At 39.8% G+C, this 18,712-nt stretch overlaps 1 protein-coding gene across 1 annotated transcript; it reads left to right on the top strand.

Annotated features, from left to right (window-relative positions):
- Nucleotides 1–2,026: 2,026 nt before the first annotated feature.
- Nucleotides 2,027–2,368, top strand: LOC130841543 (histone H2A-Bbd type 1). Its single transcript, XM_057717664.1, has one exon. The coding sequence runs from the start codon at nt 2,027–2,029 to the stop codon at nt 2,366–2,368; it is 342 nt and encodes a 113-aa protein (XP_057573647.1).
- Nucleotides 2,369–18,712: the final 16,344 nt, after the last annotated feature.

Raw genomic sequence — 18,712 nt, 5'->3', positions numbered from 1 at the left:
CACCACGGCTCAGCATGTCCGGACTGAGACGTCGGTTCACAGCTGAACAGGGGGTCTGGGAGCTGGAATGTGGGAACCGGAGAACTGGTTGATGGTGAGAAACATTGTTGGCAGTGGGGAGACGGACTGAGAGTACAGGAGGGAAGAAATCCGCAGTGGAGAAAGCCTACCGTGGAAAGCTGGGTGGCCATGGCAGTGGCTCAATACTGCTAACTCACAAGGAAGCAAGAATATACAATGGAGAAAAGACAGTCTCTTCAATAAGTGGTGCTGGGAAAACTGGACTGCTACATGTAAAAGAATGAAATTTGAACACTTCCTAACACCATACACAAAAATAAACTCCAAATGGATTAAAGACCTAAATGGAAGCCCAGACATTGTAAAACTCCTCAAGGACAACATAGGAAGAACACTCTATGACATACATCAAAGCAAGATCCTTTTTGACCCACCTCTTACAATCATGGAAATAAAATCAAGAATAAACAAATGGGACCTCATGAAACGTAAAAGCTTTTGCACAGCGAAAGAAGCCATAAACAAGACAAGAAGACAACCCTCAGAATGGGAGAAAATACTTGCCAATGAAGCAATGGACAAAGGATTCACCTCCAAAATATACAAGCAGCTCATGCAGCTTCATACCAAAAAAGCAAATAACCCAATCCACAAATGGGCGGAAGACCTAAATAGACACTTCTCCAAAGAAGACATCCAGATGGCCAACAAACACATGAAAAGATGCTCAACATCACTAATCATCAGAGAAATGCAAGTCATAGCCACAATGAGGTATCACCTCACACCGGTCAGAATGGCCATCATCAAAAAATCCAGAAACAATAAATGTTGGAGAGGGTGTGTAGAAAAGGGAACTCTCCTGCACTGTTGGTGGGAATGTAAGCTGGTACAGCCACTATGGAAAACAGTTTGGAGGCTCCTTAGAAAACTAAAAATAGAACTATCATATGATCCAGTAATCCCACCACTGGGCATATACCCAGAGAAAACCGTAATCCAAAAAGAAACATGTACTATAATATTCATTGCAGCACTATTTACAATAGCCAGGACATGGAAGCAACCTAAATGCCCATCAACAAATGAATGGATAAAGAAGATGTGGCACATATTTACAATGGAATATTATTCAGCCATAAAAAGGAATGAGATGGAGCTATATGTAATGAGGTGGATAGACCTAGAGTCTGGCATACAGAGTATAGTAAGCCAGAAAGAGAAAAACAAATACTGTATGCTAACTCATATATACGGAATCTAAAAAAAAAAAATGGTACTGATGAACCCAGTGACAGGGCAAGAATAAGGATGCAGATGCAGAGAATTGACTGGAGGACACAGGGTTGGGGGAATGGGGGGCAAAGGGGAAGCTGAGACAAAGTGAGAGAGTAACATAGACATATATACACTACCAACTGTAAAATTATAGCTAGTGGGAAGTTGCTGTATAACAAAGGGAGATCAACTCGATGATGGATGATGCCTTAGAGGGCCAGGACAGGGAGGGTGGGAGGGAGTCACAGGAGGGAGGGGATATGGGGATATATGTCTAAATACAGCTGATTCACTTTGGTGTACCTCAAAAGCTGGTACAAGTGTGTAAAGCAATTATATTCCAACAAAGAGCTTAAAAAAAATGAAGGGCTAGCCTTACATTGCAAAATAGACATATGGTTTAATTTATGTTAACATAGGTTATCGTTGCCTAAATTCTGACTCTTCCCAAAATGATTTCCTTCCCTGTGCACTGTGACTCAAATAAATGAAAAAAAAAAAAAAAAAAAAGAGGCCCCTATGACAGACATTTCTAGGCCAGTCCTGATCAGGGCTCAGTAGACACCAATGACATCACAAAGTCAGAGCTGTCACAAAGGCAGGTCCTGGCCAATAAGAGGCCGGTGTGCAAGGATACAGCAGGCAGAAAGTTGCAGTGGCATCTCAAGAAACCCAGGCCAGCAGGACAATCAAGTTGGGCCGATCGGGTCAGAACCCAGCCAACATCATGTCTAGAAGACGTCCTCGGCGTGGGAGACGCTCCGTCTTCCGCTCTACAAGAGCCGAGCTGCAGTTCCCCGTAAGCCGCGTGGACCGCCTCCTGCGACACGGTCCCTATGCCCATCGCGTGAGCTCAACCACCCCGGTGTTCCTGACCGGCGTCCTCGAGTACCTGACGGCCAAAATCCTAGATCTAGCGAGTAAAGAGGCCCTGAAAAACCACAAGAAGCGCATCACCCCGGAGCACGTGCAGAGTGCGTTGGACCACAGCGAAATCCTCAGCAGCCTCATCCAGCGCGGTGCCTTCTCTCAGGCCCCTGAGCTGCCTCCGTCCCCGCCCCAGGAGTAGTGATGCCCAGGCCCCGGAACCCAACCAGACCTCAGCAGCAACCTCATCTTGCCCCGAAACTGCCCACAGATGAGGGAGGCCTGGTCCTCTGCCATCCGCATGGCTATTAAAGCGTTTAAGTCCATGGCTGTGCTTCTGACTCTGGTTTCTGTCATTTGTAGTTGAGGGGTCTGTGGGACCTCCGGGAGCGGCCGTCTCGTGGCGGGGGGTGGGTGTTGGAGGGCTGGAAGGTGTGGTCAGGGTGGGATGCTGGAATCCCTGATTTGGGGGAGTAGTTTCCAATGGTGATGGTGCGGGGAGAGGTCCTGGGGGGGGTAGCTGGCTGAGGTTGGGGGTGGGGTGGAGGACTTCCTCACTGGCTCTGAGGGAGTCCAGACCTGGGAGGCCGGGAGGTTGGCGGGGGCTCCCAGGCATGTTGAATTTCTAGAATGATGGTGGTAATGGGGGCGGGGCTGAAAACCGTGACTGAGGTACAGAAGACTTTATTCGTGATGGGGAGCGTCTAAAAGTGGGAGGTGATGGCAGCGGGGTGGGTGGAGAGGGTGGCAGAGCAGTTGGCAGTGAACTTAATGGGACAGGGCCTTTACATGGAGGTTGTGGAGTGATGGGGAGACCATGAAGAAATACACATAAAGGGAATTATGGCCATGTCGATTTCATATACTATTTATTTTACCCTGTCTCATTCCAAAAAAAGGATTTGAGACAGGGCTTATTACCTAGTGCTGTGGCAGTCTCTGTGGACATTCATCAGATGCTGAAGGGCCACCCTCTGCTGCCTCCTGGCCTGTCATAAAGGACTGGTCAGAGGCTGCCCAGCCAGCTTCAACAGTGGGATCAGTGGACCTGGGTTCACCATCCCAGTTCACCACTTTCTGGCTGTGTGATCTTGGACATTCATCTGTTTCCTGTGAGCAGCAGTTTCCTCACCTGTAAAATGAGAATAGTCAGAGTCCCTCCATCTTGGGATTTTCCCAAAGACGAAGTCACCATGTGCCTATAAGCCGTGGCTTAACACGGAGCCTGGCACAGGGCACGCCCTTAACAGATGGCTGCCCGTGTCTCCCTCCCCGTGTCCCAGATGCTTAGACAGGCTTCCCCAAGGTGCTTCCAGGCCTGGTTCTCAGGTGACTGCTGGGTGCTTGAGCCTCTGGCTGTGAAAACCCCGGCTGAACCTTGTGGGGAGACAGAGGGTGAGAGTGCTGTGCAGAGGAGGAAGCCAGGGCTACACCCGGGAACCAGACAGTCCTCCCCCTCTCCGCTCCCCTCTGCCTGGTGACTCACCATCTCTGCTTCCTTGTACCACCTCTTAAAACTTGGAGCTGACTTAGCCTTTGCCAGCTTTTCAGGCGTGTCCTGAGAGTAACGGTGTCGGGTGTGCTTAGAGCTCATTGGAGTAGGTGTTTGCATGAGTCTGAAGAACCTTTCTTCACACACACACACACACACACGCATCCATTAACATTGTATTTACAGATCTTTGTCAAAATGTCCATCCCACAAACATTTTTTCAGATTTCTTTGCTCTTTATTTTAGTTAATACAGTGACAGTCATGTGAGGGAGCTTCAAGGACCTGCCTCTGGCAGCAGGGGCCCCTTCAGCAGCTTTTCTCTGTACCAGAATCCTCTACTTCTGTTTGGCCAGGCACTTCCTGGCAGGATAATGGGCCCCCAGGTCATGATACTGGTCCTGGTGGGCCTTGACCACCTGGATGAACTGCTCCAGCTCCTTGGTGATTTGTTAGAAGAGCCATGAAGCCCTCCTGGCCTTGGCCAAGTCCCCTCTTACTCTTCTGCTCATTCGAGTGGCCAGCAGGCCTCTCCCCAGCAACTGCAGGTGGAGAGTCACCTTCAGCTGGTCACATGGTGGCACCGGCAGTGTCATCCCGTCCCTGAAGTGGAGCATCTCTGTGTCCAGGGCATGGTTCTTCATCTTCCAGGGACCTTCAGCCAACAGGGGGTGCCTCCAGGGTGGGTAGTGTCAGGGAGTCAGTGATGATGCTCAAATCTGGCCGTGTTAGTTAAATAACTCTCTGATAATGAAAAGCTGTTTATTTTGGCTTGTGACTGTGGCTTGTTTTAGCACAAAACATGCAGGTGGAGAATCCCAGGGTTCTGGTCTTCCTCAAGTGTAGTTTACCTGGGGCCCGTCAGCTTCCATGGCTATAAAATGAGGAGGTTGGACTACATTATTTCAAAGGCCTGCCCGAGATGTACAGTTCCCAGTCTGTTGATCTTTTCCTAAGAAAAGTTTTCTCCCGAAACAGGGTAAATGGGACACAAGAGGACAGGGAGTTTTTTTTAAGGTCTCCATTGTATAGCTGAGGCCACTTTGGCTCAGAGATGATAATCAACTCTCCCAAGGTCACAGTGGGGAGGAGAGCCCAGCCCTCTTATCTGTGGTTGAGGCTCTTTTCTTAGCTATATCCTGAGAAATGGGCCTGGAGGTAGAACGTGTTCACTGTTGTCCTCTGGAAAAAGAAGCTGAACTCTTCAATACAGATCTTCAGGTCTCTTGGGTTTCTAGGAAGACATCTCAACAGTTCACTCTCAAGAACTTTCACTTGTGTTTTATTTGGGAAATCCTGGTAGGTTAGAATAAAAGCATTAATTTCCTAGTATAAGTCTTTTTACCTTGCAAACCTAGATCTTGCTCCACTGTATATTGTGTTAAACTGTCATGAACATTCTGCTTCTCGATTAACTTCTCGAAATTCTGACTCTGTCCACTGACATGATCTTAAAGGTGATTATGTGATGACATCAGAAGCCTGTGTCCAAGCGCCTATTCTGTGACGTGCTTGTCCTTCTTCTTGCGGTTCTGGCAGTCCTTCTTTGTTGAAAACAAGATCTCAGTCCTATAGCTGAGTGTACGGCCTTGTGGAAACCATCAGAGTTAAACAGTCTAAAGTAGATAGATACTTACAATAACTGTGGTTAACTTATTTCTGATAAAATTAAAAATTCTTGTGGGAGGGCCTAACAAAAATGATGCAAATGAAGGTGAAATTTCTTTCTTTCTGTGGTTTGCCAAAGAAGATAATAAAGCCAATTCAACATGTGGGTTTTAGACAAAAAGTCTGTTCACATAATGATTAAGAGTATTTTAGAAAAAGTCTGCAGTAGGTCCTGAACATGTTTGTTTATCTTTTTTGCAAAGAGAGTAAAGCAGGTCTATATTAGGGAGATGTATTCGTTTTCTAAGGCTGCTGTCACAAAATACACGAGCCGGGAGACTTAAAAACAACAAAAAAGTATTCTCTCACAGTTTTAGAGAACGGAAATCTAAAATCAAAATGTTGACAGGGTTGGTTCCTTCTGGAGGCTCTGAGGGAATACGGGTTTCATGCTTCTCTTTTAGCTTCTGATGGTTGTTGGCAACCCTTGGCATTCCTTGGCTTGTAGGAAGATTACTAGAATTTCTGGCTCCATCTTCCCATTATCTTCGCTGTGTGTCACTGTGTTTTCTCTTCTTATAGGGAAAAATACCCTCCATTGGATTTAGCACCAACCTTAAGTCAAGGATGGTGTTATCTTGAGGTCCTTAATTCTATCTGCAAAGAACTTTTTTTGAATTAAGGTCACCTTCGCAGTTTGCAGGGGTTAGGGCTTGGACATATTATGGGGGGGGGGGCGGTTCTGGATTCATCCTTCTGTAAGAGGGATTGTGGCTGGGTGGGAAGCAGGTAGGCCTGCTTTGCATGGTTGGAGAAAGCCTTTCTGAGGAGGAGAACTAAGCTGAGACTTGGATCATGAGAAGGAGCCACCCATTGAAAGAGATCCAGTGAGAGGGAGTAGCGTGCATAAAGGCCCTGTGGTAGAAATGAACTTGGTAGGCTCAAGGAAAGAAAAGGCCAGGTTGGATGGAGCAATCAGAGTGAGAGGGAGAAAGGTAAAGATCAAAGATGAGGTCAGAGAGGTAGAAGGGGGGACAGATCATGCAAGGTCTGGTAGTCAGTAATTCTGTGCTTGTGATTTATTATTACTGCAATTAAGAAGGCTCTGTTGGAGAGGTAGGGAGTTAGTAGGGAGTTAACAGTAGGGAGTTAGATATGCAAATCTGGAGCTCAGGGGGAATGAACATCTGTATTGTAATAAAACTCTAGTGGTAGGTTTGATAGTCATCCTCAGTTTGAAAGCACTGGCCTAGAAGATGTTCGATGCGAACTAAAATAGTAAGATTGAAATTAGACATTTAAAAATAACAAGTGAACTATGTATATAGATAACTAACAAGGGCCTACTGTATAGCACGGGAAATTATACTCTATATTTTATAATAACCCATAAGGGAAAAGATTCTGAAAAGGAACACACACACACACGTGTGTGTGTATAACTGCATCAGTGTTGTATACACCGGAAATTCAGGCAATATTGTAAATCAACTATAGTTCAATAAAAAATATATAAAGGCTGCATATCTGAAAAAAACCTGAAGTTATACTTGATAACACTACAGTGTCGCTGTCTAAAATGATCAGGGAAAGTACCACTAAGGCTCGGTAAATAGAAACATACATTGTGTAGTAAGGGTGCTGACAAATCTCTGGGCACTTTCTGGGCATGACAAAATTTCTAAAATATTTATGTGAATAATATTTTCCCTGTTCATATTTAAGCTAGGAAAGGCTGATCACCTCTTTTGATCATTTTTTTCCTGTGCAAATCATACATACTAGTATATCAAATAAATCTAGTAATTCTACCACGTCTCTTTATAAGGTGACAGAATCTTTGTGACTTCCAGGGCCTTTTGGGAAATCTTAGAGTTTGAAGTATGAAATACATTTTGAAGTATTATCTTATTTCTCTTTTCCTTTAGGATTCAATTTGTGGAAGGCAAAAATTAAATTTCCAGGGCATTTGAGCACTTAAGCTAGGTTTATGGACACTTGAGAATGAATGGTTGTGACTGGCTACCTATTACTCAAAGTGGCAAGCCAAAAAATAAACAATCGAAAACGACGTAACTTTTATTGTTTCTTTTATTTTAAAGAGAATAATCAGGGTCATGATAACATCAGAACAAAGTGTAGAAAGTTATTCTGTTGAGATACAGAAACTCTGCTTTTGGGAGCAGATTACCAAGTAGGTAGCCCAGAGAAACTGATTTCAAACTTCTGACCTCCAGAACTGTAAGCAAATAAATGTATGTGTGGGTTTTTTTTAAAGCCACCAAGGTTGTGGTAATTTCTAAGAGCAGTCGTAGGAAACTAGTGGAGCTGAGGAATGACCTTTTACAATCTTTTATTAAAAGCAGACAAACTTGAGCGAACACTCGAACCTAACTTGGTCTTTTTTTACTAAGAGCAATTATAATTCTCAGATTGAGTTCAGTATTCACTATGATATTTGATACTAAAGAACCAGAAACTCTTTTTGAAAACCTTATGAATAAATTCATGAAAACTGAGTCAGATTTGGAAAAATTTAATACAAATTTGTGTTATTTTCCAAAGTTGATTTCCATGAACCTTCTCCACATTTCTGCACATGCATGCTTAGTTTTGTATTTCTGCACTCTCTTTCCTATTCTGAAACAAAAAGCCATTTTACTTTAGAACAGAAACATTCTTTTTTTCCCTTAATTTTGAGGCCCAAAGTAGAGTCTCACTCACATATATTAATTAAAACTTTTAATTAAAGGCACTTCTATTTTGCAGCGAAGACCAGGGCCCATAACTGTGTACTTTCTGTGATTTTATGAGACTGGGTCATGCATACACCTAACCCAGCTTTTTTGGCCACGCACACTCCTTACACAGCTCCTCAGTGTGGCAGAAATGAGTGTGTTCATTGACAGACCTGAAGGTGTAGCCTGGTTTAGCATGTACAAATAAGTGGCAGAAGTATATAAACTACAATTATAGCTACATAGTCAGTGTTTCACTGTTTTATCTTTTAAATAGTAAAGCCATCCACTGTGGAACTCAATGTAGTATCATCCAAGATTTTCAGTTATCTAAAGATTTTGAAATGCTGTCAAGCTGACATACCTAGAACTTTATTACTGTGGAAATTTAGGTTTGTCAGAAAAATAATTGGATTTGATTAAACAGATTTATGTTTTTTCAAATAAAAGGAATGAAATTGAGTTATTTGTAGTGAGGTGAGTGGACCTAGAGTCGGTCATACAGAGTAAAGTAAGTCAGAAAGAGAAAACAAATACCATATGCTAACTCATATATATGGAATCTAAAAAAAAAAAATGGTACTGATGAACCCAGTGACAGGGCAAGAATAAAGATGCAGATGTAGAGAACGGGCTTGAGGACACAGTGGGTGGGCGGAGCCGAAGGGGAAGCTGGGACGAGGTGAGAGAGTAGCATAGACATATATAAACTACCAATTGTAAAATTATAGCTAGTGGGAAGTTGCTGTATAACAAAGGGAGATCAACTCGATGATGGGTGATGCCTTAGAGGGCCAGGACAGGGAGGGTGGGAGGGAGTCACGGGAGGGAGGGGATATGGGGATATATGTATAAATACAGCTGGTTCGCTTTGTTGTACAGTGGAAACTGGCACGACAGTGTAAAGCTATTATACTCCAATAAAGATTGGGGGAAAAAATCTTAAAATTTTAGTGGAAGTAATTCTAACTCGTTTGATCAGTAAAACTGTGTAAGTGTAGGAAAAATGTACCCTCATAGCATAAAAATGTATGTTTTTATTGTTATACTTAATACATATAAATCAGAGAAGATATAGTTCTTTTTACAAAACCTAAACTTTAAAGCTAGACTTGTTTGCCAAAGATTTACCTAAATTTTATTAATTTGAGTTCTTAAAATGGTTGTCAGTTGGTTTCTGGGAGAATATGTATTGTTTAAATCTAGCTCCTTTTAAGAATCATAGTTCAATTTCTTTATTTTCAGCGAATTTAAAGAATATTCCCTTTATATAATTAATGACTTAGTAGATATGACAATCAGAACAGAGCCCCTTTAAATTCGTAGTTTTTGTGATCTAATATATTAATATCCCCCCAGAGGTAAGAAAACATTACACATTCACACAATCAGAGGTGAAGACATTTCTGAATTACAGGCACATGGACATATGAACAGAGAGAAATAGAGCTCATAGCTTTAGTTCTTCAATGGTGCCAAGAGTTAAGGGTAAACACAGAAAAACTCAGCAGTCCAGATATCAAAATGCTGTTTTCCTTCCAGAGAGTATGAAGTTCTTAATTGATGTGAGCTCAAAAACAGAAAAACCAAAAAACAAAAGGACTGAAAAAACAGATTTTTTGTTGTCTCATCCAGCCAGAGATTAGATCTCTATAAACCATCAATCCATGTAGAGAGATCTCTAAATGGTCTGACTCTAAAACCAAATTCCCATCCATTTTTTTCCAACAGTGGAGAATAACTTATGGGGCTATAATGTACCTGAAAGAAGAGAAAGATTAAGTTAGTAGATCAGAAAAGTAAAACTAGAGAAACAGAGTCAGCATTGTTTCGGTTATTTGGGTTCACCAAGACCACCAAGAAAAGACATGTCTGGCCTTAAACTGTGCATGAAATACCCTTTTGTCTCACTGAAATTTCTCAGCTCTGGTAGGTTAATATATTGGCCATTTTGGTCTGACTTCTAAGATGACTATAAAACGTAATGTTTTTCTTTTTGGAGGGTTTAATTTATATTTTTATACAATTTTAAAGGTGTTACTCTATGTACAGTTATTACACAATATTGGCTATATTCCCCTGGTTGTATAATACATCCTTGTATTATACATGTATATATGTATAACTATAATCCTATGCCTATCTTACAACCAGTAGTTTGTATCTCCCACTCCCCTGCTCCAAAGTTGCCCCACTGGTAACAATTTGTTTCTCTGTATCAATGATTCTGCTTCTTTTTTTGTTATATTCACTAGTTTGTTGTATTTTTTAGATTCCACATGTAAGTGATATCACACAGTATTTGTCTTCCTCTGTCTGGCTTATTTCGCTTAGCATAATGCCTTCCAATTCCGTCCATGTTGCTGCAAATGGCATTATTTCATTCTTTTTTATGGCTGAGTTATATTCTTGTGTGTGTGTGTGTGTGTGTGTGTGTGTGTGTGTGTGTGTGTGTGTGTATCTCACATCTTCTTTATCCATTCATCTGTTGGTGGACACTTAGGTTGCTTCCATATCTTGGCTACTGTAAATAATGCTACTGTGAACATTGGGGTGCATGTATCTTTTCTAATTATTTTTCTTTTTCCTGAGATATATACCCAAGAGTGAAATTGCTGCATAGTTCTATTTTTAGTTTTTTGACAGACCCATACTGTTTTTCACAGTGGCTGCACCAATTTATATTCCCACCAACAGTGTATTAGGATTCCCTTTCCTCCACATCCTTGCCAACATTTGTTATTTGTGTTCTTTTTGGTGATAGCCATTCTGACAGGAGTGAGGCGGTATCTCATTGTGGTTTTGAATTGCAAGCATTTCCCTGATGATTAGGAATGTTCAGCATCTTTTCATGTGCTTGTTGGCCATCTGCATTTCCTCTGGAAAAATTTCCATTCAGTTCTTCTGCCCATTTTTTAATCGTTTTTTTTCTTTTCTTTCCTTCCTTCCTTTCTTTCTTTTTTTCTTTTCTTTTCTTTTTCTTTTTTGGTGTTGAGTTGTATGAGCTGTTTATGTTGGGTATTAATCCATTATCGGTTATGTCATTTGCAAGTGTTTTCTCCAATTCAGTAGGTTGTCTTTTCATTTTGTCCATGGTTTCCTTTGCTGTGCAAAAGCTTTTAAGTTCAATCAGGTCCCATTTTTTAAAATTTTCTTTAGGAGACAGAGCCAAAAAAATATTACTGCGATTTATGTCAGAGTATTCTACCTATGTTTTCCTCTAGGAGTTTTATAGTATTTGGTCTTACATTTAAGTCCTTAATCTATTTTGAGTTTATTTTTGTACATGGTGTTAGAGAATATTTTAATTTCTTTTAGCTACCCAGTTTTCCCAGCAGCAGTTACTGAGGAGACTGTCTTTTCTCCATTGTATATTTTTGCCTCCTTTGTCATAGATTAATTGACCATAAGTGCATGGGTTTTTTTTTTTTTTGAACTCTCTCTCCTGTTCCATTGATCTATATGTTTGTTTTTATGCCAGTACTGCTGTACTGTTTTGATTACTGTAGCTTTGTAATATAATCTGAAGTCAGGGAGCCTGATTCCTGCAGCTCCGTTGTTTCGCAAGATTGTTTTGGCTATCTGGGATCTGTCGTGTTTCAATACAAATTTTAAAATTATTTTTTCTAGTTTTGTGAAAAATGCCATTAGTAATTTGATAGGGATTGAATTGAATCTGTAGATTCCCTTGGGTAGTATGATCATTTGAACAATATTGATTCTTCCAATCCAAGAACATGGTATATCTTTCCACCTGTTTGTGTCATCTTCAGTTTCTTTCATCAGTATCTTAAGGTTTTTTGAAGTATAGGTCTTTGACCTCCTTAGGTCGGTTTATTCCTAGGTATTTTGTTCTTTTTGATATGATGGTAAGTGGGATTGCTTCCTTAACTTCTCTTTCTGATACTTTGTTGTTAGTTTATAGAAATGCAATTGATTTCTTTATATTAAATTTGTCTAAAAGATAATTTCAAAATAAAATCATGATGTTCATACAGATGTGAAATGAACACATGTTAAAAGATTTTACTTGAGTCATGAGAGAACCCGCAGATGATATAACCATTTAAAAACTTAATAAAAAGGACAAAGAGTATTGTTCAGTGATATTGAAATGTGCCCAGAGGTCAGAGCCATGGGCACTAGGATGGAGACTGTGTCCTAAAGGGTTGAACTACAGGCCAAGGGAAGAGCTTCAAGCCACAGAGGATTATATTCAGGCCTTGAAGTCTCATGGAAACTTCTGACTGGATTTTGAAATTGCTTGGGGCTAATGACTCTTCTTTCCTTTTTCTCTCTTTTGCAATCAGAATATGCATAACTATAATCCTATACCTGCCTTGTATTTTGAGAGTAGATAACTTGCTTTCTAGTTTCACAAGTCTGCAAATGGAGAAGAATTTTGCCTAAGAATCTCACTCATACTTTATCTAGATGATGAGATTTTTAGACTTTGAGTTGGTTCTGAAATAGATTGAGACTATTTGGGTTGAAATGTGGGGTGCATGTATTTTGAATGTGGGATGGACATGAATCTCTAGGGGCCAGAGTATGGACTTAGGTAGACTGGATAATGGCCCCCCCAATATATCCAGGTTCTAATCCATAAACTTGTAAAATTCATGTTATATGGCAAAAGAGATTGTGCAGATATGATTAAGTGGAAGATTTTGAGGCAGGGAGAATATCCTAGATTTTGTGGATGGCCCCTTAGTGTAATTGTAAGTGTTCTTATAAGAGGAAGGTTGAGGGAGAGATTTGACACAGGAGAAGGCACTGTGACCACTGGAGCGAGATGTTATGCTGTTGGCTTTGAAGATGGTAGAATGGACCACAGGCAAGGAATGCAAGGAATGCATCTCTAGGAGCTAGAAAAGGCAAGGAAACAAATTCTCCCCTAGAGCCTCTGGAGGGGGTGTGGCCCTGCCAACACTCGAGTTTAGCCCAATAAAAGTGATTTCAAACTTTTGAACTTCAGAACTGTGAGACAGTGATTGTGTGTTTTTTAAGCCACCAAAACTGTGATAATTTGTTACAGAAGCCATAGGAAACTAAGACACCTCCGAAATAAACTATTTTACTGGAATCCATGCCTCAGCATCTGCTTCTAATGGAACCTAAACTAAGATGCTAGGTGAGGATAAAGGATGCAGCAGCCAGTTAATTTATGCCACCTCCATTGAAGTTGTTTCCCACCACCTTCCTGTCTTATGATGCATATGATTACATTTTGAGATGGGCTGAAATTGTGCAAGACTGTGTAAGACTAAACAGAACAAATAGCTTTCTTATGATAACTTAAACTTGATCAAAGATGAATCTCCTTGGGAGACTTTCACTCTGACTATGATGGAGTAACTGGTATTGGAGTAGCCCTTCTGCCTAAAAGATTATGCCCCAGTGTAAGGCCTATAATAGATTCGCCCTTAAAAATCCTAAAACCCAACCATTACAAGATCTGTAAAAGGGATAGAATTTGGAGGCTGATTCCTCAAAATTAATCAGGCTTAAGAAATACCTTCGGCTTTCTGCATATCTACTTTAGCAAAGCATAAGATCAAATTTATTGAAATACCTGTTATAATAACAAACATCAATACTTCTCAGAACCCAGAGTTTCTAAACATATCATCCACATTGTTCAATATACAATAAAAATATTCAGCATGCAGAAAACAGGAAAATATGACCCGTTAATAGTCAAGAAAAAGAAGTCAACAGAAAAAAGCCCCAAGATGGTCAGTTGTTGGACTTTTTAGACAAAGACTTTAAGGCAGTTGTTCTGTAGTCAAAGAACTAAAGAAGAATACAGTAAGTCCCCTACATATGAACCTCCAAGTTGTGAAGGTTCTGTCAGTGTCAGGCATGAGTGAAACTGAAGCTCGCCCTGTCTCCTATCTCGATGATCCTTCAGCTGTACCATCTCCCACCTCCTCTCCCTCCTCCAGTCAGTGACTCTTCTTGCCTGTTCACTCAATGTCAGCCCCTGTATGCCAGCTGTTGTACTTTTCAAGGTAGTATACTGTAAGATTTAAAATGTTTACTTTTTGTTTTTTATGTATTGTGTGTCACATTATCCACACTCTGGCTGTAGAATTATAGAAGTTTTAATATAACCAGAGTGTGGATAATTTTTGACTCACCCTCGTATATAGCCCATTTTGTCAGTTGGGTACCTAGGCTAACTTTGTTGGACTTACAAACAGATTGGACTTACGAATGCTCTTGGAATGGAACTCATTTGTATGTAGGGGACTTACTGTATGTTTAATGAATTAAAGAAATATTACCCAGCTGTAAAAAGCAATGAAACTGGGACATTTTTAGAGGCATGAATGGACCTAGAGACTGTCATACAGAGTGAAGTGAGTCAGAAAGAGAATAACAAATATTGTATATTAACACATATATGTGGACTATAGAAAAATGGTACAAATCAACCGGTTTGCAAGGCAGAAATAGAGACACAGATGTAGAGAACAAACATATGGACACCAAGTGGGGAAAGCGGGGAGGGTTGGGGGGGGGGACAAATTGGGAGACTGGGATACCAAATTGTACACTCTAAATATATGCAGTTTATTGTAAAAAATAAAAAAAAATAAAAAATAAAAAAAATAAATATGGTCTTAATAAATGAACAGGGAATTTTAACAGACAGATGGAAAGTGTAAATAACCAAATGGAAGTTTAGAACTTACAGTCACCAAAATAAAACACATACCAGATGGGTTCAACATCAGCTTGGAGATAGCTAAAGAAAGAATCTGTGAATTATCTAATCTGAAAAACAGAACAAAACATTTATTATTCAGACTTTTTAAAGATATTGGCTTCTCCTGTATGACTCTTTGAACTTAAGGAAGTAATAACTTCATTGGTACTTTATGCTAGACTCTTGTTTTGTTTTTTTTTAATTCCCAAGGACCCCAAAGGGTCACTGCAGCTAAAAGAGGCCTGCTATGATAATATACATGAATACTTACCTTGGGGAAAAAGTCTTCCAAAATGTTAACTTACTCCAACTTAGTACAAGTACTAAGAAAACTTCACTCATTATCTAATGTTCATCTCAGCAGCCACATCCTATTACAGTTATCTTCTAAAAGTCACACGTACACAGTGCAGTGTCATGTTTGGATACATGAACTGTGGTGCTGAAGTGCCTGGGTTTAACTTCTGGCTGTACCATTTACCAACTGGGTAACTGTGGGCAAATTTCTTAGTATTCCTCATCTGTATTATGGGGATGATAATCGTTTGTACCTAATAAGCTTTGGAAATTATGAGAAATGATATATGCAAAGCACTTGGAATAGTACCTGGCATGTATGTGTTGATAGTTATCATTAGATATATTTTTCCCAGATCCTTTAATAATAAGAGCTTTGGGGGAATAGAATATTAAAAGAATGAATCATCTTTGAAACATTGATTTAAAAAGTAACATGTCAAAAATCTTACTAAATGTGCTTAGAGGATAAAGCAGCTCTTACCTTTCCCCTGTTGATCAACAAAGGCATTCCTTTTGGAAAACACCGCCTGCTTCTTTGAAATAGCTGTCCACCACAGATAAACATTACTGTGTGCTACTGGGTGTGTTCAATGTGTAAATAGTTCGTGGGAACACTAGAGGCTGGTTTTTCAAGTTTCTGCTCCTAGCACTCCATGAAGGTCAAGTAGTCCAGCATTCTACAGTTTGTGTCTGAAAGAAAAGTGAGTCTACAAAAATGTTCTCGCCATCAGATTGAGGTAAGAATAAGGTGTAAGAATAAGGGTGAGAGGTAAGAATAAGGGTCTTCAGTGTGACATCTGCTTTCTTGATTTTTGTATTTTTGTGTGTTTGTGGGGTGGGGTTTGCTTGTCAGGAAATGAAAGACTCCTTCCTTCCACCACTTGGTTAAAAGGAGAAAGAAAGGAATATATACAGAAGAAATGTTTTGGCCGTTGGGCTGCTATATAAGTTTGATGGATTGAGGAGGGAAATATAGGTATCTTCTTGTTATTAGCACTTATTTTAATCTACAAATTGAAATATGGCACTAGATTCCACTGAACATAGGCATACTTATGCATCCTAGTGACATAAGGAAGTCAAGTTCATAGCAGAAGTACTGTCTCACTTTGCCAAAAACCTATCACACCTCTATGTATAAAATAGCAGTCGTTTTGCTCTGAATTTCTTTCATATGTTAAAAAAGTCAGATTTTATTTAGCGCTGTCGGATTGGTTTTGAGGTTTTGTTGTTGTTGTTTTGCATTCAGTCCTATTCCTGATATGGTTAAATATCTAGTATGGATATATATTTTAGTAGCAGGATTGCTGAAGTTGGAAAACCCTGGAATAATTTCAACATGAATATGATGTTTTTAACACCACAGGAGGATGAGATACTAACTGTGAATATGAATGTAGCACACTAGAGGGATACATCAGGTTCTAAAATATTTCTCTTTAATACAGATTGTTTTAATTAGCAATGCTGTCTTCCTCATTTAAGTGAAAAATACATTTCGAAACATAATATTTCAGACTATTTAGAGAACAAAGGAGGTGTCTATTTAAAGCATTCAAAGTCATGAGTAGAAAATATATATTAAAATATACTTAAAATACTGCTTAAATCTTGGCCTCTTTAAAATGCCTTTTAAGCATAGGAATTGAGTGTTTAATTTTTTCACTTTATAATAAACTGTTCATATGTTAAGACAGCAGCTTAAACACAAGAGTGTTATAATTTATACCCCACAGTTTAAGTGCATGAAGACATTCAGTTGGGCATGAGTGAAATTCTTAAATAGATCCCTACATCTCTGAGTGGATAAATACACACGCACACTTATACATACGTGTTTACATATGGGCAACGAATATCAGGGAGACAGATAAGGGGAAAGGTGAGAAGTTGTCTTTTTTTGTCAAATCATATGTATTCTGTGTGCTTAGGATTTTCTGAAATGCTCTGCCAGCCTTTGGGAATTAGCTGTGTTGTCATTCAACTTATTCAGCTTTGATAGTCTTCTCGTAGGTTTAGGGAAGAAAATAATGAAATAGTTATTTCTACTTCTTTGTGTCCTGGAGGCACATCTAGTGTTTTTGTTGAAACGATTTTCTTATCACCTTTAGTATGTGAAGAAAGGGAAAAGGAAATGTAGCTTTAATTTATGAAATGAGCAGTTTATTTTACCTAGGCTTTATTATACAATGGCATATGTTAGGACTATCTTGCCAGCATATGTAAACACTTAGCTTTAATCCTTTCTATTTAAAATTTACTTGTAACTACGTTTTTGTACATCCCATCTGTTGCTTGTGTTTGCCCTCTCACTCTCACACATTTACCAACCTCCCCCCCCCCCACACACACATTCACATATTTTAGATGATTTCACAGGACTTTTAAACTTCTCTTGAACTTCGTTCCATTCCTGGCTACATCTTTCTCTGGGTAGTATCATCATTTCCTTTGACCTCTGTTTCCTTACCCTGCTTTCTGCCATCTTCCATCATGCCTAGCCCATGAACTTCTGATTCTACTCAAGACAGCGCTAGTAAAGCAGGTAGGTCCCCTTGCTTCCATCGCTTGTAGGGTTGGCAACTGTAGTGGCTGCCTTAAGTTCTTGAAGATCATTTGGAAGTCAGGCAGAGCCCTTGGAGGTACAAAATCTGATAAATACATAGTGTACTAGGGTAGGAAATCCATCCGATCTGGTTTCTCTCTCCTTTCAGCAAAAACACATGTCTAAGAAATGGTTAATAAAATCTGCCCCTGCTATTTTACTACCCACTTTCTCTGTGTTAAAATCCCACTTTCTTTAAATTGCCCTATGACATAACTTCTACCTCCATTGCTGTATAGACATTGTACTTCCAAGGGTCATTTGTGATGCTTTTAGGAAATCTAATTACATTCATTCACTCACCTATTGATTCACCCCTGCAGTAACTGTTTATTTAGTGACAGCTGTGCACGGGCACTGCCAGGCGCTGAAGTTACAGTAGGAAACACTTAGGTCTGCCTTTAAGTACCTCCAGTCTTAGGGAAGATGTCACTTGACCCAAATAATTTATTATAATTGTGATAAATGCTGTATCCTTATTCGAATCCCCATTCTATTTGACTCCTTTTGCTTTATGTGACATTCATGATCCCTTCCTACTTCTTGAATTTTTTCCATCCTTGTTATCCGTGACCCTATACTGTCTACTCAGCTCCTTTTCTACCACTTTCCCTCTTATTTCCTCTTCTCTTCCTTAAGTGATGGTTTTCCCCAAAGTTTAGCATTTGGGCCATAATATATTACCTCTTTTCTTTGCCTGTGACTTCTCATTGAGTCGTAGTTTTAAATATCACTTCTAAGAGGATGCCTCCAAGATATCCATTTCTAGGTTTTTCTATCTGTTGTATATTTTCCCACTTTTAATTCCAAGTCCAACTGTCACCCAGTGTTCTTCATGATTGTAGCCAAACTCACTGTTTTATGTGATACCACTTCCTCTTTCATCCATATTTCTGCTAGAGCCATTGATGATCTCCTGGTTTCTCACATTTGAAACCTTAGAATCAGTTTTGCGTCTAACTTTTCATTTGCTCTCAATACCTAAACCACTACCAAGTCCTTTCTTTTTTCATGATAATATATCTAGCATCTATCCTTTCTCATCTCCCTTTTCTGTTGTTTTTTCTTTTATTCTGTATTTTCTCATC

Source organism: Hippopotamus amphibius, chromosome X (assembly GCF_030028045.1).
Source record: "Hippopotamus amphibius kiboko isolate mHipAmp2 chromosome X, mHipAmp2.hap2, whole genome shotgun sequence".
NCBI classification, from domain to species: domain Eukaryota; kingdom Metazoa; phylum Chordata; class Mammalia; order Artiodactyla; family Hippopotamidae; genus Hippopotamus; species Hippopotamus amphibius.
The sequence above is the reverse complement of the archived record's forward strand: the minus strand, read 5'-3'. Positions and strand labels throughout refer to the sequence as shown.